The sequence below is a fragment of the Loxodonta africana genome, chromosome 5, assembly GCF_030014295.1.
Source record: "Loxodonta africana isolate mLoxAfr1 chromosome 5, mLoxAfr1.hap2, whole genome shotgun sequence".
Classification (NCBI taxonomy): domain Eukaryota; kingdom Metazoa; phylum Chordata; class Mammalia; order Proboscidea; family Elephantidae; genus Loxodonta; species Loxodonta africana.
The window spans coordinates 120,859,706-120,884,650 of NC_087346.1; the positions used below are offsets into that span (position 1 = coordinate 120,859,706).

Sequence of the window (24,945 nt, forward strand, 5' to 3'; positions counted from 1 at the left end):
ATTCTTATATATTAGGGTATTACAATATTCGTCCTTGACTTACTACAGTTCATCTTAAATTTGTACATTTTCTACTTTCCAAATAATACAAGAGACCCTTTAAAAGACCCTTTAAAAGAGTTAACTGTATTTATCCCTTTTGTCTTTTGTTCTGTTTTGTTCTTATATTTTATTTCCTATTATAAACTCACAAGATATTATTGTTGCTTTACACAGTCAATGTTCTTTCATATTACTCTTTCCAGTGCTCTTGATTCCTCCTTAAGATTTTGAGCTTCTACTTGTGATCATTTTCCCTAAGGTAGAAGAACTTATTTTAGTTTTTATTTTTCATGTGCACTGGCTGAAAACAAATTGTTTTTGTCTGGATACATCCTTTAGCTTTCTAGCTTAGACATTTTTCTTCTAGTTTTTTAAAGGTGTCATTCCATTATCTTCTGATTTCCATATCATCTATTAAAAAGTCAGGTGAAAGTCTTTTAGTTGTTGCTTTAAAGGTAATAGTTCCCCCCTCCCCCACCCTTTTCTGACTTTTAAGTTTTTTTTTTTCCTGTATACTTTTTTTTCCAGCAGTTTTCCTATAATGTACTCAGGAGTTTGCATCAGCGGGTTGACATCTTTCAACAGTTTTGAAAAACTCTCACTTGTTACTTCTCTCTCATTCTCTTATTCTAGGACACAAATTACACTTATGTGAACATGCCTCATATGTTTTTCTGTTTTGTTCTATTTTTCCCATTGTTCTTTTCAAAATCTATGCTTTAGTTTGGTTATTTTTCTATTGATCTTTGAGATCAGTAATTCAGTCTTATGGTGTGTTCAGTCTGCTCAAATGAGCTTTTCATTTTAGGTATGTGCATTTTATTTGTAAAATAGTCATTTGATTCATTTTCATAAATTTTGTTTCTCTAAGTTATCTATCTTTTCTTCTATTTTGTCTAACACATGTAGACAATTATTTAACAGTTTTTGACTTCCAACTCTAACATCTGGGTCATTTGGATAGTCTTCTATTGTCTACTCCCCCCACCTTGATTATTATTCATATGTTCTTGATAATTTGCATGTCTTGTAATTATTCATTGTATTTTGGGCATTTCATATTAAATAACTGTTATTTAGGGTTTTCCTTAGGGTGAGAGGCTGATCATCTCAATCCAATCAATAATTAAAATGAGCTAGGACTAGTTTGCAGCTTTAATTAGGACTAGTTTGCAGCTTTAATTGGATTTAGTTTCCTTTGAGTTAAAATATTTCAAGGGTAAGACTTGCTGAATATTTGTGTTAGGTTCTAGTGGACTTTGTTTTCAAAATAGAAAGAGGCTGTTAAAGATTTTACCTTCTCATCCCAGCTTCTCATTCTCCATTTTGCCCAGTGCTCAGCAAAAGTCTTACGGAAAAAACTGCTAGTGCTTTTGGGCCTTTTCTATCTGTAAAACCAGCTCGCCTAGAGAAGGCTCTATGGAAATTAAGTGTGCATAATCATCTTTGTTTCCACACCTCTACAATCTCTTTAAAAACAGAATTTTTGTAAATTGTCTTATCCTTTTTTTTAAGTTGTTGCAGTTCTACCCAGCAGAAGTCCTTTGCACTAAGCTTTAAGTGGACATTTCTCTTATCAATCAGATTATAAGGTGGTAGAGTACCCTACCACCCACCTACTTCCTTTTCTTCACAATTATTTTTACTACACAAAAATATGCTGTCTTACTCGAAGTGTGAAACAGTGGTTTAAACTAATTAAATACCTTATGCATTTGCAAAAAATTCTGTGAGAATAGTTCATATATTATCAACAATTTGCTAAATGGCTCTTCTCATGGCTTCTACTGGAAACAGAGCTAAATCTTTTGAGAAGAAAGCCAGTTTTCAATTTTTGCCCATTCTAACAGTCCTTTGATGATAATCAAATAATTTATTATTGGAACTCATTTAAGAATGAAGAAAACTATCAAAAATTCAGGCATAACATCAAGTTTATAAAATCAAGTTTCATCTTTTGGTTTGCACTGCTGCCAAATCTGGCTCCAAGCTTTCAGGGTTTCTAGAACTATGATGAAGAGCTGACTTCAACTGGATAGGCTGAATTTCATATTTAAAGAGCTCTTTGTTTCCCTTAACTACATGGGCAAAATATGCCTTGTAAATCTGAGGTTTTGGATTAATTTTAATTAAAATTTTAAGAAGGATGATATTTTAAAAATCTACATGGTTTAATTTAGATGACTATCCAGTACAAATCAATGACTATTTTCCATTACATTACAGTTAGTAAACCTGCACTTATGAAGGAGAGAAAAAAGTCATATAAATTCTGTACATTTAAAGTACAAACCAAGATTAAGCACTCACTTTAATTTTTCACGTGCATCTTCTACATTAAAAAAAAATAGTATATATAAAATGCTAAGTCAATCACATTTTGGAATGTGGATAAAATGAAACATTTTCCAAAGCTAAACTGCTTTTGGGACACTGTAATTCCTTCTTTTCAACAATGTAAAAACTCTCACCACACCGTTTTAACTAAAACATTAAAGTAAGAGACTAAACTGAGTCTGAACTGTCATGGAGGCATAATTTAACTCTCCAGGAGAATGGTGACTGGATTAGGTGCTGAGGAACTCATCTACATGCCATAAGCTTAACTGCACAAACATCTAATAGTTCTAATTTTTACCAGCAGCAGCTACTGACTTTTGTCTTATCTTTATCTTCTGCTTATTGGAAAAACTTAGACTTATTGAATAATGATAGACTTATCAGTTCAGTTCATTATGTTTTCATATTTCTGGTTTACAATATAGTTCATCCTTCCCCTTTTATACATACCGGTGTTAAGCGTAGCTGCCAGGAGCTGCCTGTGGTAGGCAAGCGCACGGCCTGTTTTCAGCTCTTTATTCTCCACCATCTGTGCCACTAATGGGAGTGTGGCGGGGGTGGTCATGGACGCCTGCTTTGGTGTCTGCTTACACGCAAGTACAGACGATTGTGGGAGTCCATTCTTTTGGTCTTTGTTGCTTTCTTATCTGATGCTTACAAATTATGTTTGTTTATATCTGTGTGATGTGGTAGCCCCAATGAGGATGCTATATGGGCTTTGGCTCCCTGAAGAGTTCAGGAACTTATCAAATCATTTTGCAGGCAGTGTTCCCTCTGTCCTTCGCTAACATGTGGGAAACTCCCCTCTGAATGTAAAGTCATGGAATCTCCTGGGGTAGCCCGCCACTGTTTATCTCTCAGTAAATCTCCACACCACCCATACTGATGTAGGGATGTTGTGAGACACCTTCTGCAGCCTCCAGAGCTGCCACACACTTGGTGGCAGCTCCTCCAATGCCATAACTAAGAATCACAAACTCCAGTTCTTCAAGTCCGTGGGGCATGAGGAACTTTTATGAGTTGCTGCTTTCATAAACTTCTGCCATGAGGCAGACTCTCACTCAGGGTCCAGGGTCAACGGTCAAACTCCACAAGCCATTCTTTAAAAAATAGGGCTGCTTAAACTCTGAAGGAATGACAGGAACACCCCATCCATGAACATACACTGTGGGGAACGATGTGGATGAGAGAGCATTATGTTAACTCTGCTCTCTCCAAACAGCAATATTCCTCTCCCTATCCATAAGGATTTTTATATGGACTACAGAGGCAGGACAGGTTGGTAGGGAAGATCTTGCTGAATTTCTCACACTTTTCAAAGGCTAAAGCAATTCTCTGTTCTTAAAGGTGAGGTAGATGGTGACTCTGGGCTCCAGTGTAAGCCATCTCCCTATTAAACGCAGCCCTAGTCAAAAGCCCTCCTTGGGAGGGGGTAAAGATCTTAATTGGTACATTCCAACAAACTCACATCTGTTGTTGTTAGATGCCATCTAGTCAGCTCTGACTCATAGTGACCCTATGTACAACAGAACTAAACACTGACTGGTCCAGCATCATATCTAGCAAAGCAATATATACTGAATATATTTTACAAGCTGACGTAAGATGGATTTTGGCTGAAAGCAGAGAATACCAGGAAGATGTTTACTTGTGTTTTATTGACTATGCAAAGGCATTCAACTGTGTGGATCATAATAAATTATAAATAACATTGAGAAGGATGAGAATTCCAGAACATTTAATTGTGCTCATGAAGAACCTGTACACAGACCAAGAGGATATTGTGTGGTTTAAAATCAGGAAAGGTATGTGTCAGGGTTATATCCTTTCACCATACTTATCCAATTTGTACGCTCAGCAAATAATCCAAGAAGTTGGACTATATGAAGAAGAACGTGGCATCAGGATTGGAGTAAGACTTATTAACAACCTGCAATATGCAGATGACAAAACCTTGTTTGCTGAAAGCGGAGAGGACTTGAAGCACTTACTGATTAAGATCAAAGACTACAACCTTCAATATGGATTATACCTCAATATAAACAAAACAAAAATCCTCACAACTGGACCAATAAGCAACATCATCCTAAATGGAGAAAAGACAGAAGTTGTCAAGGATTTCATCTTACTTGGATCCACAATCAACACCTATGGAAGTGGCAATCAAGAAAATCAAATGATGTAACGCACTGGGCAGGTCTGCTGCAAAAGACCTCTTTTCAAAATGTTCAAAAGCAAAGACGTCACTTTGAGAACTAAGGTGTGCCTGACCCATGCCATGGTATTTTCAATCACCTCATATGCATACAAAAGCTGGACAATGAATATGGAAGACCAAAGGAGAATTGATGCCTTTGAATTATGATGTTGGCAAAGCATATTGAATATACCATGAACTATCAGAAGAACAAACAAACCTGTCTTAGAAGAAGTATAGCCATAATGCTCCTTAGAAGTCAGGACGGCGAGACTTTGTCTCACGTACTTTGGACATGTTATCAAGAGGGACAAATCTCTGGAGAAGGACATCATGCTTGTTAAAACAGAGGGTCAGTAAAAGAGAGGAAGACCCTCAAGCAGATGGACTGGCACAGTGGCTGCAATGATGGGCTCAAGCACATTAACGATTTAAGGATGGTGCAGGATCAGGCAGTGTTTTGTTCTGTTGTGCACAGGGGTCACTGGAGTTGGACCCGACTCCATGGTACCTAACAACAACAACATATTTTACAAAGTTTGTTAACTTAGAAGAATGAACTCCAAACCCTTTAATAATTAACTGTCTGAATCAAATATTTAATACCTTCTGCATTTAGACTATCATCAATAATTTTAAAGGGAAATTTTTCCAATATCACATAAATGTCTAGTATGAATGAAAACTTTTTATTCTTATTTGAAAATAACTTAACCACCGTTTAATAATAACTAATGGTTTTACAGCCCCCTACATTTTACAAAGAACACATTACTGCATTTGGTCCCCGCCTCAAATCTTTGAAATTTATGTAGAGTTTACTTTTAGTTTACTGTTATTATCTACCCATTTTATGAACAAGATAATTAAAGCACAGTTAGCAACTTGCCCTGACAGATCCAGGGCTCTAACTCAGCTTGTGAAATGAAAAGTCGAGGCTTTTCACTTTTTTTTTTTTAATTGCTTCCCTCGAACACACCGCGCACTAATGCCGTTCTTCCTCAGTAGAGATCATGCACTCTCAGTATGACATGTCTCCTGGGTTAATCTGGTGAGAGCGGAAATGGACACATGCCCAGGCATCCGGTTATTCTATCACCTTGTCCGATCTGCGACCAAAGCATGTACTGAAACAGCTGTCTAGGATTAGCAGCATAGCCTGCATGTCAGCAGGACCTCAGGCCATACCCCAAATCAGAACTTTTAGGTAATAAAGGTGAAAAGAGCCAAGCGCATACAATATTTAAGTTCACGTTCCCTTTGGGCCGCAGTTCCCTGGGTATTTAAAATGAAGCTTAGTTTCTCAGTTTATTTGTATCCAACATAAAGGTTTGTATCTAACATAAAAGCTGATTATCTGTGAAGCCTCTGAAGATATGAATATGCTTTTTCACTCAGCAACAGTGAATTTTCTTGCCAAAGACTTTAGCATTTGGGAAGTAATATGCCATGCTTTGCACCCAACAGGGGTCATCATGACTTCTAGAAATATCACAAGGGAGCATCAGGCAAGGAAATTGGAGCGCAAAAGCAACAAATATACACCCATTGTTACCATAGCTACAAGAGGAAAAACCATAAGAGACGTACTTTCTCCCATAAGCAGTGAGATGAGCCTTGGTTGAGTTAGGATCACTGGGGTGAATAATCCTAGCTCTACCCACAGGGTCTCATCATGGTAGCCCTGAGTTTCAACATGTAATCTGGCACCAACAACGCTGTTATCAAGTTTAAGAATAGAAACCACTCTGGCGGGGTGCTGCAGAAGAAATTCAAACATTGGAAGACCAGTTTAACCAAGTTTCATCATGCCTAGCCAGCCAGGTTTAGATGGCACCAGAGCTATGGGTATACCCTGGGGAAATCTCAATTGCTTTAACTGCCATAGCTCTATCCTGATTCAGCTTCAAAAATTCAGGAATGAGAGAGACATTTTCCCCCTTTTCTAACCTGTAGAGTATCATCCCTAAAGTAACTAAAATTAGTCATGGCCGTTAATTTCAACAATTGCTGGTAGGGAAATGAATAATTTAAAGACTTTGCAAGTATGTGCAGGTTCTGAGAGTAAAGGTTAACTGATAGAACATCTAGAACTTTACTGACTGTAAGTAAATCACTTAAATCATTTATCCCTCCTGGGGTTACTCTGGGTACTTCAAGTCAATTTCAACTCTCAGCGACCCTATAGGACAGAGTAGAACGGCCCCACAGGGTTTCCAAGGAACCGCTGGTGTCCACTGTGCCACTGGAGCTCCTTTAGTTGATTATTTAAGGGAGCACAGCACTCACAGGTGATACTGCTTATTTTACAAGCCAATCTATTATTTGCATGAAAGGCGACCTCCAGGTCTGGCTTCAGTTTCAAGTTCAAAGGATATCTTAGGGTAACAGTCTCAGAGGTTACTCTTGTCTCTTTCAGTCCAGTAAATCTGACCTTTTTTTTAGGTATTTGAGTTTTAGTCTACCTTTTACTTCCATTGTATCTGGGACCTTCCGTTGTTCCTGGTCAGCATGGTGAGTAATGGTAGCTGGGCACCGTCTAGTTCTTCCGGTCTCAGGCTAGATGAGTCTGTGGTTCCTGTGAACTAGTCCTATGAACTAGTTTCTTGAGTCTTTGGTTTTCATTTTCTTTTGTTCCAGACAAGTAGAGACCAATAGCTGTACCTTAGATGTCCACTCACAAGCTTTTAAGATCCCAGATACTATTCCCAAACTAGGATGTAGAACATTATCTTTATGAACTATGTCGTGCCAACTGACCAAGTTGTCCCACGAGACTATGGTCCTAAGTCCTTTAACCCAGTAAACCAATCCCGCAAGGTGTATGGATATGTCTAGGAAGTCTCTGTAACTGTGCCCTCATGTGCTTTATTATATGTATGCATATATCTGCAGCACAAATATGTACATACATACGCCTACAGACAGACCTATACATGCACATGCATGTAGTCACATACGCCTTCCTATACACATATATGCATGCCTATCTACCTATGTAACCACACACATATTTTCTGATTATTATTACTGTTGTTGCAAAATTGTATGTTGTAGCATTTACCGAAACTGTCCCTTACTCTTGCGTACTTCTTAGTGTCTTCATTTACCTTGGTCAAGCTGTGTAGGCTTCACCCATACTGGGTATTGGCTTTCCCAACACCAAAAATAACAAGTGTCTACTATCTAAAAAATGATTCCCTTTCCCTCCCCCATCCACCCCTGGTAACCATCAGAGAACACTAATTTCTGTATGTATACCTTGACTTTTTATAAAAGTGATACCATACAATATTTGTCCTTTTATGATTGACTTATTTTACTCAGCACAGTGTCCTCCAGATTCATCCATGTTATGTTTCTTGGACTCATCATTGTTTTTTAGAGTTTTGCAATATACAATATATTTTCTTCACAGCACTAACAAGTAATATCAATACTCATCTTTCAGCCTCAGAGCCTCAGACGGTAACTTCCCTATCAAATGACAGGACCTTTTTGAATCTACTAGAAGGCTCTTTTGAAGCCAAGTTAAGGCAGTGATTTTCCATACTCACCTGCCGAAGAGTGACCTACTTACCTCACCACCACTGTGCTTACACAGAGGACTGGGTATTCTTTAGCAATAATGAGGAACTAATAATAGTGTTCCACTTGAAAAATCTCCATTAATTTGTAGCTGGTAATGAACACCTAGCTGAAAATCACTGCAGAAACAAACTTTTTCACAGGGCACCATCTCCTACTGGCAGACTTGACATAGTACATTTGTTTTATGTCAACAGTGTTTCAGCCACAGTGTTAAAAAGTGCCAGAATCCCTTCGGTTACCACTTCAGATTATTCACTGTTAATTCATCACACTTCTTACGGAAAGCTGAAGAAGTTTTTGTTCTTACACAGTAAGGGCAAGGAGGCAGTTTAAAAACAACTCAAAGATATTAAAAAAAGGAAGCACTTTCTTTTCCCCTCGTTAAAGAAAAAAACGAAAGAAACGCAAATCAGCAAGAATTCTCACATTCATCCACAATTTAATATAAAGCATTAGGTTTTTTATACCCACAACAAAACATGGACCTGCAGAAGTTTTCAAACAATCCTCTAGCAGCTTCATGCGGGTCTTCTGGAGCTCTGGGCTGTCCCATTCATCTTCATCAACTCCCCAGTACAGATCTATGACCTGCGAACACACGGGTGAGGCAGCGTTAATTTATATCAGTGGGGAAATTTAATTTACCTGTGGGCTTTGCTCTTATTCACAATGCCAAACATATGTGACTTTTAACTTTGCTTTTTGCAGCCTGTTCTCCCTTTGAGAGGGAAAAGGAATTTTAAGATCCATCTGAAGAGATGATTTTTCATCCCGTATTTTTTTTTTATGAGTTGAGGATGAACGTTATAATTTCTTCTCTTGTTCCTGATTATCCTGATGACATGGACCCAGAGAAAATGAGGCGCTAAGCATCAGAGGCTTTGCAGTGCAAGCTTTAGTATTTTGAAATGGCCACGGCCTTGAAAGAAAATGTTGGAAAGCAGCTGGGATAAGGTTACCACATTATTTGAGACAATTAAATCACAGTGTATAATGTCACTGTACATTTTAATGCAAGAAGTCTGTGAAACCACAGTGGGCATTAACAAACACTGACCAGAGGTCAAACATCTACATTTCTTAAAAAACAAAACACCCTGTTTATTATATTTTATCCCATGGGGACAGTTTATGTCTGCAGTGTATGTAAGCACTCTGGCTTTCAGCAATATATTTCTGAAAAACGCGTATTGGAAAACAATGAAAGGTATGCCTTCCTGAGGAGTGAGGATAACAGGACCCACCATCTCCCTACTTCAAAGACTAGCAGAGATGATTTTGAGAGCCTGTAAAAACTTTGACAAGTACACTCTTTGAAAAGTGCTATGGAGAGTAGTATGGGTTTCCTTTCCTTTACTTAACTACTATTTGCACAAGGTAAATGTTTCCAATTGTAGCTTTGAAGATTTCTTCTTTTCATTTCTTTGTTTCACAAAAGCACAAACAAGAATCTCCCCCTCCCTACTTGCTATTTGCAAAGTATTCGGTGAGACGGGAGGACTGAGTATGGGTCCAGCCCTGCGGTCCAGGCACATGCAGGAGACACTGCGTGCTCCTCATCTCTTGGCTGTGCCCCCGTGTGGTGTGTTTGCATTAGGTCTTTGCCTGTCGGCATCTGAATTTTCAGAAGGCTGGTTGTGACATAAAAACAAACCAAACCAGGTGCTGTTGTTTCTGATTCACGGGAACCCCATGTGTGTCAGAGTAGAACTGTGCTCAATAGGGTTTTCAATGGCTGACTGTTTGGAAGTAGATCATCAGGCCTTTGTTCTGAGACACCTCTGGGTGGACTCGAACCTCCATCCTTTCAGTTAGCAGCCAAGTGCATTAACCATCTGCACCACCCAGGGACTCAGATAATGATATTAAAAAAAAAAAAAGAAAACCTGTTGCCATCGAGTTGATTCGGACCCATAGCGAACCTATAGGATAGAGCAGAACTGCCCCATAGGGTTTCCAAAAAGTGGCTGGTGGATTTGAGCTGCCGACCTTTTGGTTAGCAGCCCAACGCTTAAGCACGGCACCACCAGGGCCCCAACGATATGAAAGCTTCTTAAATACGCCCACAGCCCATTCCATGAGTTTTATAATATATGAAACTATCGGCACTGACTCTGGGGTTCTTCCATTTAGTCTACCTTATGGGGTTTAATCACAAAATATTAAGGAAGGGACAGCTGAGATTATAACTGCACTGTCCAAAATAAGAGACTCCAGCTATGGGCATTTAAATTTAAAATAATTAAAATTATAAATTCAGTTCCTCAATTGCTCAATAGCCACACTGTGGCTAGTCTCTCCCATGTTGGACAGCACAGATATAGATCTCCATCATCACAGAAAGGTCTATTGGAGAGAGCTGGAAATTACTGAGCTTCCAGGAGATCACAGAAATCTAGTATAAAAGGGGAAGAGATGAAATTTTCCTCCTTTTGACACGCCACCTTTTTAAAAACACCTCCTTGTTAATCTTCTCATCCCTGCTCTACCCATTCATTCTGTACTGAAGGCCTGTTACTGGCCTACCACTGTGGTAGACAGAATTAAAAAAAAAAACAAAACAAACCCAGTGCCGTCGAGTTGATTCTGACTCATAGCGACCCTACAGGACAGAGTAGAACTGCCCCATAGAGTTTCCAAGGAGCGCCTGGCAGATTCAAACTGCTGACCCTTTGGTTAGCAGCCGTAGCACTTAAACACTATGCCACCAGGGTTTCCAGATAGAATAGGAATACACAACAATCTAATTTGATAAATAATGGACAGCCCATGCAAAGAGTCATGCTCCAGGCAAATGAAAGGGTAAAGAAGTAATATTTCTGGCATATCTGTTATGAAGCTTTCTGGGTGCTCTACATGCCACAGAGTGTCTTGTAGTAAAATAATATCCTGCCTACTATGACCTATTTATGAAATTTTAGGATTCAAAACATGAGCCTTTTCACTTCACTGGCCCTGGGAAGATGCTCAAAGAACTGTGGCAAGTGGTTAGCGAGTCATCTCCTGGCAGTGGGAGAAGAATCCTTTGATATGCTGTCAGTCTCCTGTCCTGAGAAGAACAGTCACAGCCTTGGTTGACCACTGTTAGTAACAAGTTAATAAAAATAAGCTGACAAGTGTAGGAGGAGAAGCAGTGGTTAAACTGGCTGGTTTGAGCCTGGGAGTCAAAACCACTGTTATAAACAAAGAGTTAAAAAAAATAAGTAACTTGGCTTTATTTGTGGGCAGAGTCACTGTGCCAAGGTAGGTGTCCAAGTGTGGCAGGGCGTTGTGTCCTCTCAAACACTTCTTGGATCCATGCTGCCAGTAAAGAATGGCTAGAACCAGGACCAGGTTCTTCTACAAATCCCATATGGCTTGTCTGTGGGAGAAGGCCATGTGGTGGTTTATTGTTGTTGTTGTGTGCCTTTGAGTCAATTCCAACTCACAGTGACCCTATAGGATGGAACAGAACTTCCCACAAGTTTCCAGGCTGTCAGCTTTACGGGAGTAGATCACCAGGTGTTTTCCTTCATGATGCCATTGGTGGGTTCAAACTGCCAAATTCTTGACTAGCAGCTGAGCACTTAACCATTGAACCACCAGGGCTCCTATGTGGCAGTTAGGCTGGGGAAACTAGATGGCTGAGGCCAGTGACTGCTAAGAAGGTAGACTTGTTATAAGTAGGCACTAGAATCAAGCCTACTCTTCTTAATTTGCTGTTTCTCCTTTGACTGGGCTGAGGTCAGAGCATCACACAGCCTCTTAGTTCCAGGTCTCTGTGGGGCTGCCACTAGCTCATAACCCTCTTTTGTGTAATTTACAAAAAGTACCTCTTCTTCCAGACATTTTATTTTCATCTACCAGAAAACCATTATACTGAAATCATTAGAAGAAGACATTTTTGGCCATCTACCAATAATTTGTCAAAATATATATACAAATCTGGTACAACGCAAATGGCACCCCCTTAGTTGTGAAACCTTTGCACTGTGGATGACCTAAACTACCATATACATGGTCTTGTCTCTATCCCTATGGCTAAGATGATTTGCACGTATCTGAGGAAGGTCTGATTTAGACTCTAGATGGAAAATACCATGTTTTTCATGCCAATAATGCACACCTTCTGCATCTGTTTGCCAGCCACTCCCGACCCCCCCGAGGTATTTTCATAAGCATGCTATGCTAATTTTGTTTACAGCAACATGTGGAAGAGAATTGGCATGGTGGTGCTTCTGCGAGTGTCTCACAGGGGGAGGGTGCAGCAGGCAAACGAACTCAGAAGGTGCTCGTTATTTTTGTAAAAAGAAGGTAGGCAGTTCTATTTTTCCTCAGTACTAAGATACATTTTCCAATCAACTTTTAACAAAGCCTTTCACTGGGGCATCTACTACCTGTGTATCAAAAAAATGAACTTAACCTTATGTACGGGAATGTGCCAGTTGATCCAAGCTGCCAGAAGAGGCATGTTAGGCAGCAAAAAAGACGTAGGTCTTGAATTATGGAAAGTTTAGTAAAACTGGGGATGGCATACATATGAGAGAAGGAACTGTTAGGTCAGAGAGAGCAACTAGGTGAACGAGGCAGGGGTAGGATCAGGCAGGAGGTTGTGGATGTAGACATAAACAAGGCAAAATGATTCTAAATGGAAGGTTTCTGTTAAGATGTACAGAGAATGCCGTTAATTCTGATTGTGCAGAAGTGTAATGGGTAATTCCCATAAAGATGCACTCCAACTGCTGAACTCCTTAAGTCTCAGCTTCACCTCTGAAGGGCCTATTGACCTTTTAACCCTTTCATACCTGGGTGTACATGTAGCAACCACGAATTTTTCAGCCTCTGGGGTTTACTGGGAAGCTGCTGCACCAGAGACAGTGTGTGCTGCTGCAAGGCAGGGGCCTTTATGACTATTAGAAATGAAAGAAATGTGTGTGTGCCACGAATTGCTGTTTTTACAGTACTTTCTATGAGGTGTCTGAATTTTTGGTAGGAAAAATAGAAATTTTGAAAATTTTTTTTTGTTATACATATGTACCAATAGATCCTGGTGGGGACTCTGCGGTATAATTAGTGGTACTTCATATGTACCACTGAACACTTCAAGCAGGCTTATCGGAGGGGGCAAGAAAAAAATCCATTCTATCTACCAAAAATTCAGGCATACTCAATGACTGAGCATGCTTCCATTAATGAAAACACATAGTATCAACAAAAAATCCAAAGCAGAAAATATCTGGGTCACCAGTAGGTTAAGGTCAAGCTCAAATGCCACCTCCTGTACAAAATCTTCTTGCACTCCTAAAAGACATATGAGTTCTTATTCCACTGAACCTCCAACATATTTTGTACTTTTTATTTAAAATGACACTTTGTGGAGTTCTGTTTCCAGAGCAGCAGCATGAGGAGCTCCATAGACCCAGGCCCTAGAACAGCCAGTATAACTGGTGAAAATTGTTTTTCAAAAAGAGCAAACATTTAAAATCTCTGGAAATGGATCTAAGGACATTCTGCAAATGAAAAAACTTTATTCAAGAAAATCTACTAAAGCTCAGTAAGAACAGTGCATCTGTGGCATCTGAACCATAACCTCCTCCTTTTCTCTCCCCTCCCAGCTCAGTGTGACAGAAACTCTACTCCACATAGATGTAGTCAAGAACACAAGGATCCCGCTCAAAATAGTTCCCATTCCCAGGCTATGGTATCCGACATCATTTATCTTCCCCAGTACATATTGCAGAGAATAAATTCCAAATAAATGTAGCTGAGAAGCTGGCATCTTCTTTCTTCTACCCAGCCCAGACTCATAGGTTAGAAGCTTTACCTCAGGTTCACCACACTGAGAATACTGGAGCTCTAATTACCCTTGTTCCAGCTCTTCCATAGAGTAGCATTTCCATGCCAAGAGACACAAGCTGAGAAGAATAGAAGCTAGCTATCATCCCTATCCAGTTCCCTGCTCCTAAATTAAAGGTGACACTCAGAGAAAACTAAACCACTGTCCCCATTCCCAGCTCGGGAAGTGTGGCTCAGAGATTTTTCCCAGATAGAGAGGCAGGTTGTAAAACAGAGCTCTGAAGCTGACTTTAATTGAAACAGAATGTGGGGAAGTTCAAGCCTAAGGGCCCTCTCCAAAACAATAAAGGTTTTCCTGGAAAGCAATTAAGATGAGGCTGTTAGCTTGTTGAGAGATACAAACTAAACCATAGCCAAACACGAAAATAAGCAAGGAGACAGTGAAGAAGAGCACTTCCGAAGTCAAAGCAAACCTCAAACACTGACCTGAAGAACTACCCTTATGAACCAAAAACCAGGCCAAACCCACTGGCATCCAGTTGGTTCCAACTCACAGCAACCCTATGCACAACAGAACAAAACACTGCCTGGTCCTGTGCCATCCTCAATCATTGTTGTATTTGAACCCATTGTTGCAGCTACTGTGTCAATCCATCTCACTGACGGTCTTCCTCTTTTTTGCTGACCCTCACACTTTGCCAAGCATGATGTCCTTCTCCAGGCATTGATCCCTCCTGATAATATGTCAAAAGTATGTGAGATGTAGTCTCACCATCCTTGCTTCTAAGGAGCATTCTTGTACTTCTTCCAAGATAGATTTGTTCATTCTTTTGGTAGTCCATGGTATAGTCAATATTCTTCTCCAACACCACAATTTAAAGCGGTCAATTTTTCTTCAGTCTTCCTTATTCATTGTCCAGCTTTCACATGCATATGAGGTGATTGAAACACCGTGCTTAGGTCAGGCACACCTTAGTCTTCAAGGTGATGTCTTTGCTTTTCAACACTTTAAAGAGGTCTTTTGCAGCAGATTTGCCCAATGCAATGTGTCTGAATTTAACTGGATTATACTGTGGAACAATTTATGCCCCAGGGCATCATTAGGAAGACCAGAATAATCAGCCAGCAATTAGTGAAACCTAACATCTAGGTGTATTTAGGACAAGACACAGTCAAGGAGAGCTCTGATATAATCAATGTTATCCTAGGGTGAAAGTGTGCATTCCCAAGGCTGTGCCCTCAAAGGAGCAACATCAGAAACTTCATACTGAGAAGGAAACTGACTTTGCTAAAATAGTCCACCCAGTCACTAAGCAAACAAACAACAATAACAAGCCTCAGAGGAGGGAACAAGACCAGTATTCAAAGATACTAAAATTTATTAAATAAAATGTCAAGTTTTCAACAAAAGTATAAGACATGCAAACAAATAGGAATGTGTGATCCATACAAAGGGGAAGAAAAGGAGGCACCATAAACTATGTATAAGAGGGACCAAATGTCAGATTTAACAAAGGCTTCAAAGTATTCATTATAAATATGTTGAAAGAACTAAATGAAACTATGGTTAAAGAGGGAAAAGAAAGTAGGATGACAACGCTACATCAAACAGCTAAAATCAATGAAGAGATAAAAATTTTAAAAAATAAAAATTCTGGAGTTGAAAAGCATAATAACTGAAATGAAAAACTAATTATAGAGGCTCAACAGAAGATCTAAACTGGCAGAATTAACAAGCTTGAAGATAAATTGATAGCGATTATACTATCGGAAGAACATATGGAAAAAGAATGAACAAAACCTTAAAAAAATGGGACATTGTTAAGCACATCAATACACACATGATGTGAGTTCCATAAGAAGAGGAGAGCAGGAAAAAGGAGAAAAAATATTTGAAGAAATAATGGCTGAAAACTTCCAAAATTTGATGAAAACCTGTAATCTACACATTTAAGAAGAACAACAAATTCCAAGTAATAAAAATGTGAAAAGATTCATACAGGGACAAATCATAGTAAAAATGCTGAAAGCCAAACACAAAGAGAAAATCTTGAAAGTATCTATATATATATATATACACACACGTGTATATATACATATATATATGACTCATCACTTACAAAGGAAAACCAATAAGATTAACAGCTGACATCTCATCAGAAGCAATGGAGGCCAGAGGACAGTGGGATGACATATTCAAAGTACTAAAAAAAAAAAAAAAAAGTCAATGAAAATTATCTTTCAAAAATGAAGGTGAAATCAAAACATTCCCATATAAATAAAAGCTTAGAAAATTAGTTACTGGCCGATCTGCCTTACAAGCAATACTAAAAAAAGTTCTTAAAGTTTCTTCAAGTTCTTAAAGCAAATGACTCAAGACAGTAATTTCAATTTACACACACAAAAAAGACAAAGAGCATCAATAAAGGTAATTATCTAATTATAAAATGCACATTCCCTGATCTGTTTTAACTGATTTGAAAAGTAAATGTATAAAATAATATGAATATAATTGCATTGTTGGGCCTGTAACATATAAAATGGTAAGATATTTGCCAAAGGAGGTAAGTGGGAGCTAAGCTGTGCTGGACTAAGGAAATGACACCAGATAACCACCATAATCCACAACAAGAAATGAAGAGAACCAGAAATGGTAAATAAGAAGTTAATATAACAAATGCTATAAATACATACTTATTCCCCTTCTTACAGATTTTTGAGAGACATAAAATTTTATAGATTATTATAGCAATATATTGTTGGGTTTATAACATTTATAGATGTAATATACATAACAATATAGCACAGAAAGGGAGAGAGGAATAGAGCTATATAGGAGTAATGTTTCTATATCTCACTGGAATTATTATATATCTGAAACAGATACTGATGAGCTAAGATGTATATGGTAAGGCCTAGAGCAATCACTATGAAAACAACTTTAGAAAATAGTGAAAATTGCTAAAGGAATTAAAATGTTACACCAGAAAAAATTCACCTAATGTGAAAGAAAGAAGTAAAGGAAGAATAGAGGAAAACATAAGATATATAGAAAACAAGTAACATTGCAGACATAAATCTAACTATATTAATAATAACATTAAATGAGGATGGATTAAGTAATCAATCAAAAGAAAGATATTATCAGACTGTATAAAAAACAAGATCATACCATCTGCTATTTACAGGAGATACATGTTACATTCAAATTAAAAAAAATAGGTTGAAAATGAAAGCTTGGAAAAAGATATATATGCAAATAGCAACCATAAGAAAGCTGGAGTGTCTCTACTAATATCAGAAAAAAGTAGATTTTAGAAAACAAAAAATGCTACTAGACATAAAGGGAAATATTTTATAATGATAAAAGGATCAATATATGTGGAAAATATAACAATTATAAACATACATGCACCTAACAACAGAGTCCAAATTATATGAAGCAAAAACTGAGCGAAATGAAGACAAAAAGAGACAATTCAACAATAGTTGGGGACTTCAATCCTTCACTTACAATAATGGCTAAGACAACTAGGAAAAAAAAAATAGAACACTTAAACATCTTAAAACAAATCAGTGCTAACTGACATCTATAGAATATTCTGTTGAACAGCACCAGATTTTACATTCTTCTAAGGTGCTCATGGAACATTCCTCAGGATAGATCATACATGACAGGCCATAAAAAAAGCCTAAACAAACACAAAATGACTGCATTCATGCAGAGTATATTGTCCTTAAAATGGAATGAAATTAAAAAGAGAGAAAGATGTTTGGTGTCATGGATTGAATTATGTCCCCCCAAAAATGTGTGTTTCAACTTGGTTAGGCCATGATTCCCAGTATTGTGTGTTTGTCTTTTATTTTGTGATTGTAATTTTATGTTGAGAGGATTAGGGTGGGATTGTAACACCTCCCTTACTCAGGTCACCTCCCTGATCCAATGTAAAGGGAATTTTGTGGCCTGCACCACCTTTTATCTCTCAAGAGATAAAAGGAAAGGGAAGCAAACACAATTGGGAACCTCATAACACCAAGAAAGCAGTGCTGGGAGCAGAGCATGTCCTTTGGACCTGAGGTTCCTGCACTAAGAAGCTCCCAGACCAAGGGAAGACTGATGACAAGGAACTTCCTCCAGAGCCGACAGAGAGACAAAGCCTACCCCTGAAGCTGGCACCCTGAATTTGGACTTCTAGCCTACTGGACCGTGAGAGAATAAACTTCTCTTTGTTAAAGCCAGCCACTTGTGGTATTTCTGTTATGGCAGCACTACATGACTAAGACATTTAGGAAATTCACAAATATGTGCAAATTAAACAACACACTCTTAAATAACTTATAGTTCAAAGAAGTCATAAGTAAAACTAGAAAATACTTTGAGATAAATGAAAATAAAGATACAACATACCACAACCTATGGGATGCAGCTATAGCGTTTCTTTTTAAGACCTCACCAGACGTACATTTAATGTCCACATTTTTAGCAACATTCTGTTTGTGATAATAAAACTTTCTCTAAAGCTTTCCTCACTTCCTTCTGAGTCTTCATGACAATCACCTTTAATGTCTATAATTCTATCAGCAGTCTCTTCAAGGCAATCTAGGCTTTTACTATCAAGGGCCCCAAAACTCTCCCAGCATCTACCTGTTGCCCAATTTCAAGACCACTCCCACATTTTTTACATTATGTATTTGTTACAACAGTAACCCCACTTCCTAGTACCAAAGTCTGATTAATTTCTTGGGCTGCTGTAACAAAATACTACGAATTAGGTGGTTTGTGAAAACAGAAATGTATTATCTCTCAGTTCTGGAGGCTAGTAGTCTGAGTTCAGGGTGTAACAGGGCCAATTCTCTACACAGTCTCTTGGGCAAGATCTTTTCTTGTCTCACTCAGCCTCTGGTAGCCCAAGTGTTCCTTAACATGGAGATGCATCTTCACATGGCTGACTTTTCTCTGGATTTCTCTTTGTGACTCTTCTTTAATGAACTCAGACTGCATCAGGACCCACTTTACTCTGGTATGACTTCATGTTAACTGATAGTATTTCCAAAAAGCCTATTTCCAAACAAGGTTATTTTTCACAGGTAGTGGTGATAAGTCTTCAACGTATCATTTGTGGGAACACAATTCAATCCATAACAACATATCAAAATGTACAGGATACAGCTAAAGGAGCAACTGGAGGACAATTTATAGCTGCTTTTATTTTTAATGCTTGTATTAAAAAAGGAGACACTAAAATAAAAAAAGGGGGTGGCAAGCTAGAACTAAAAAATTCGGGTTTGAAATTATAATAATCTTTATTGATATAATAAAGATTAGAGTTAAAAAAATAATGAAATACAGAATAGGAAAGTAAAAGAAAATAAGCAAAATCGGAAGCTGGTTTTTTGGAAAAAAAATCAACAAAATCGACAAACTTTTAGTTGGATTAACCAAAAAAAAAAAAAAAAATGAGAGAGACATTTTTTCCTAAGAAGATAAACAAATGGCCAAAAAATACATGAAAAGATGCTCAACATCATTTATCATTAACCAAAAAACCCAGTGCCAGCCAGTCAATTCCGATTCATTTATCACTAGGAGAATGCAAATCAAAACCCTGAGGTACCTCTTCACACCCAACAGGATGACTATAATAATAACAATAAAAACTGGTAAGTGTTGGTGAAGATGTAAAGAATTTGGAACCCTCATACTCAGCTGGTGGGAATATAAAATGGTGCTGTCACTTCAGAAAACATTCTTGACAATTTCTCAAAACATTAAACATAGAGTTACCATATAATCCAGAAATTTGACTCCTAGGTATTTACCCTAAAGAAAGAAAAACATATGTTCACACAAATACTTGTACACAAATGTTCATGGCAGCATTATTCTGAGCTATTCCTTACAGCCAAAAAGTGGAAACAACCCAAATGTCCAACTGACGAATGGATAAAGAAAATGTGGTATAGCTACACAATGGAATATTTTTTGGCAATAAAAAGAAAGGACGTACTGATACAAGCTACCACATGGATGAACTTTGAAAATATGATCCTACGTGAAATAAAGAAGCCAGTCACAAAAGGCCACATATTATGATGCCATTTATATGAAATGTCCAGATTAGGCAAATCTATGGAGACAGAAAGTCTATGGTGTCACTATGAATCGGAATTGACTCGATGGCAACAGATTTGGTTTTGGCTTATGGCAAGGAGACGGTGGCCTTGGTGGTGCAGTGGTTAAGTGCTTGGCTGCCAACCGCAAGGTCAATGGTTCAAACTCACCAGCCACTCCGAAGGAGAAAGATGTGGCAATCTGTTTCCACAAAGATTACAGCCTTGGAAACCATATGGGACAGTTCTACTCTGTCCTATAGTTTGCTATGAGTTGGAATCAACCCTAGGGCAATGGGTTTTGCTATGGCAAGGAGGCGGGGTGGATTTGAGGGGATGATGGCTAAAGGGCACAGAGTTTCTTTTTGAGGTGATGAAAATGTTCTAAATTTGTGACGATGACTGTACAACTCTATGAATATACTAAAAGCCACGAATTGTACACTTTAAATGGATGAATTTTATGTTAGGAATATGAATCATATTCCAATAAAGTTGTTACAAAAAAAAAAAGTAACAGTTTACACATGTAGTTTGAATTATAATTTCTACAGGTCTTATGCCCTCACTCATAGCATCGTTCTTTGAGGGCAAGAATACTGTTTAAATCAAAGCACCCAGCATACTGAGTGCCAAGCAACAAGATCGGATAAACACAGGTGGACAAAATGACCTGGGTAAAAATGTCCAAGCAAGGCTTTCATGTGGAATTTTTTTCATCAGAAGCCTGAAAGTTATCACATAATATATCTGCCACCCGCAGGAGTCTTTTGCAATAGTTGTGCATCTGTTTTTTTTTTTAAAGTTTGGCCACTACTGCTCTCATCCAGACTTTCATGTCTCTGTGTCTCATTTTGCTAGCTTTTTAAAATATTCTCCTGCCTCCAGATTTTCTCTTTCTCTCTCAGTTCCTTTCCGTATCTCTTTATGGGCAGAACAGGATGAAAAAAAGATAAAATCAAGCAACCGTGAAGACAGAGAAGAAATAAACAAATGAAACATTCAACTTCGGCAATAAAAAACATCATTTTGGGCAAACAGATATGCCATACATCTACATGATCAATAACTGGCAAAAAGCGGTTGGAGCCTAAAGTACTCGACAAGACAAGATTTATTATATACTTTAAAAAATTACTTTTTGCTTTTAGCCTAATGTCCAGGCACTGCAGACACTGGAATCTAATTTACCACTTATTTGAATACTAACTTGTTGACAGCACATTTTATGCCTTTATTTATTTCATCATTAAGGATAAAAGCTCAGGGAAGTAATTTGATTTCATCATTTTTACTTAAAACTATCTGACTTGTATTAAAAATAATTCTTAGGGAAGCTAATTTATCATGCTCATTATGTGCTGAATTGCTCTGAAAACAAAACAGCCAGCAAATAAAAGCCCTAACAAACTTCACCACTTGAGATCAGGCATAATCACTTAAATACCAAGATTACCTAACAATGAAGCAACCTTTAAAGAAAGAAATACCCTCATGCTTTACCTAAAAAATAAGTAAGTAATTTTTTTAAAAAAGAGAGTGAGAGAGTTAAATTTGAATTCATAATGGCCCCGATACCATCATTTCTTTGGAGTCTTCGAATTTAAATATTTTCCAAAATATTTTCTTTCTCAGTGTTCCCCAGCTCTGGAACACTGTCTGAATGTAAAATAGAAATGTAACTACAGAGATAATATGACTGACATCTTTTAAACAATCACAGTACTGAAATGAAGACTGTTCTTCAAAGTTACTACAATGGAGGCTGCACACTCATTCCAATGATGCTGCCATTGCCCACAGCATTTCCTCTTTAGGAACTGTCTTCTCATTTTGAATTGGGAAAAATCTCATCACTTTATTTTAGTTGGAGTTCATTTTGATTAAAAATGGTATTTATCCAGCCATACTGCCCTTTATACTTATAAAACGTGGCTTTGCAAAGATCTTTAGCTCTTTTGAGAAGTCAAGTCTACTGTAAAAGAATTAACATCTGCCACCACTAAAAACATTCAAAGGAACAAGAGCAAGTTCACAAAGTTTTGAAGAGTGACAACATTATTGTGTTAAGGACATGGCTTCCCAAGATGAATACAATGATGAGGACAGTGCTCATCTGATTTTTAGTATTTGTGTCCCATTACTAGAATGTCCATCTAACAGAAGCAGAGAGGAGTGAAAACTCCCCTTGAGACTTGGTTTATCAGATACTGTTTACCAGTGGCTGAGTTTACAGACATGATAATTATTTCTCTCTATGGTTAGAATGACATTCCGTAGATGTAGGCAAAATAGAAAAGAAAAAAACAAACAAAAAACCCGAATCATCAGGCCCACATCATCAGTGGCTACACTTTTACCATAAGAATTACAAATACTGACTTTAGGTCACCTGCAATTATTCTTAGTCATGAGATAAATGGCTAAGGGACACATGGAAGCATGACTAAGACAGACAATTCTGGGAAAAGCAGATCCTAAATCAAGCCCAGGAAGGCCTGACTGGTCCCTGTGTTCACCCATGATCACCAGAAAGAAAGATGGTCCAACAGTAGGAGGTAGGATGATGCTTCATCCAAAGCCACATGAAGGCAGCTAACTTCTCAATCTGATGTCCCTGAGCCTTGAGAGATTTAGCCTCTGGACAACCCTAACGATTACAATGTGATGGTAAGGAAGAAGTAAACCAGGAACTAAGGCTGGGCCTCTGGCTACTAAGGCTTGACGAACACGGAGAGAGAGAGAAGGTATGCACCAGGAGTTGCTGGAGGCAGGGAAGGAGCAGCCAAGATGAAAGCTGCTGTGTGCTGAGTATAAGCTGGAGCAGCTCACTGCATGAAGTAACATAAGTCAGGCTACAACTAGGTACCAGTTTCCTTCAAGGGAAGGAAACCTGATCAGAAACAGAGAAGTATGCTGGAGTGAAAAACCCCGAGTTACATTTATTCTATCACTGGGATTCTGGTAACCACTTTATCATGGGGTGTGTCAACACAGGTTATGTATGTGTGACCCTCGGGGTTTACACACATCTCCTTCCTTCCATTCTTGTTCCTTCTAATCCATTAACTACACTGCAGGCAAAAGGATCTGTTTAAAACACAAGTCGGACCATAGCAGCTAAGATTTCCTCTTAGCCAGGCACTACATGCAATAACTCATTTAATCCTTAAACAAACTTATGTTGTATACACTACCTTTATTCCCATTTTACAGATGATAAAACTGAAGCACAGGGAAGCTAAGAAATTTGCCCAAAGTCACACTGGTAGCAAGTAGTATAAGTAGAATTTCAACTTGGGTTCTCAGCATTATTTTACAGGGCTTTCTATGATTCCACCATTCGTTTATCAGTTTGTTGTACTTTGGCAGCTTCTGTGTTGCTATGATGCTGGATGCATCATCACAGATATTTCAAATACCAGCAGAGTCACCCATGGTAGACAGATTTCAGCAGCGCTTCCAGACTAAGACAGACTAGGAACAAAGGCCTGGCATTCTACCTCCAAAAACTAGCCACTGAAAACCCTAGGGATCACAACAGACTATTATCCAATATAGTGTTGGAAGATGAGACCCCTAGGTTGGAAAAAAAAAAAAAATTTGGAAGGCACTCAAAATTCACAGTGGTCACAATGGACTCGAACCATACCAACCATTGTGAGGATAGTAGAGAACCAGGGAACATTTCATTCTGTTGCACATAGGGTCACCGACTCAATGGCAACTAACAACATCCATGCTTATGTTTCCTATTACCCTGAAGATAATGGCTAGAATCCCTGACATGACTTATGAGATCTGCCATGATCTGGTTCCTGCCTAACTCTCCAACCTCATTTCATATCACGTTCTCCCTCATTGTTTATGCTCTAGCTATATGGTACATACTCACATATATAAACTCATACACACATACATATATATAGTTCCTCAAATTTAAGAACATAAGAGGCTGTATGGTGCAGTGATTAAGGACACGGACACTGGAGTCAAACTACCTTGGTTCAAATTCTGACTCTATTATTTATTAGTTTTGTGATCTTCAGCAGTTATTTACTTCTCTTATTTTTAAGTTTTCCCATTTAATAGAATTTATCTCTTAGGCTCATAAAAAAAAATTTTTTTTTTAAGGAAGGACTAAACAAGTATACATAGCATCACAAACACTGCATGGCAGGTAGTAAGGACTAAAAAAAACCCCAGTATTATGTAGTGATTATGTAGTAAGGACTACATAATGTAAAAGTTCCCTTCCAAATTTCCAATGAAAAAATGTTCCTTCTGTCCAGTATGTTCTTATTTTAGCCTAGCCAACTCCATGTACCCTTCCTTCAGAATTCAGGTTAGACATCAGTTTCTCAAGCAGGCCTTCCTGATGCCTCTAAATGTGACGAGGTCCCCTATTATGCATGCTAATTGTTGTTGTTGGATGTCACTGAGTTGATTCTAACTCATAGCAACCCCATACGACACAGCAGAACTGCCTCATAGAGTTTCCTAGGCTAATCTTTATGGGACCAGATCACCTGGTCTTTTCTATCATGGAGTCACTGGTAGGTTCGAACTATCAACCTTTCGTTTAGCAGTTGAGTGCTTAGCCATTGTGCCACCAGGGCCAGTGCATGGAACAGTGTTGCAGAGATGTAAATGTGACATAGCCTACCCATGCAGAGATAAGAAGGTCATAGTATCATACACTTTGGAGGCCAAAAACAAATTTAAAGATCAGAGAGAAGAAATAGTTCATGGATGAGAAAACTGAGGTTAAGTTACTTGCTCTATAACTAATTATTGATAAAGAAAACCTCATAAATAAGTGTTCTTTTACATGATGGAAAGGCTTATTAAAACAGCTACCTCATGTTCAGAATCTGAGAAAGGCTTTG

The 24,945-nt window shown here is 38.2% G+C and overlaps 1 protein-coding gene across 1 annotated transcript in view; it reads right to left on the reverse strand.

The window, feature by feature from the left end:
* The window catches only part of NWD2 (NACHT and WD repeat domain containing 2), a 264,189-nt gene that overhangs the window by 122,333 nt on the left and 116,911 nt on the right, over nt 1-24,945 (reverse strand). The window contains exon 3 of the mRNA XM_003411299.3: nt 8,642-8,758. Within this exon, the coding sequence (XP_003411347.1) occupies nt 8,642-8,758 (117 nt within the window). The remainder of the gene's footprint in view (nt 1-8,641; nt 8,759-24,945) is intronic.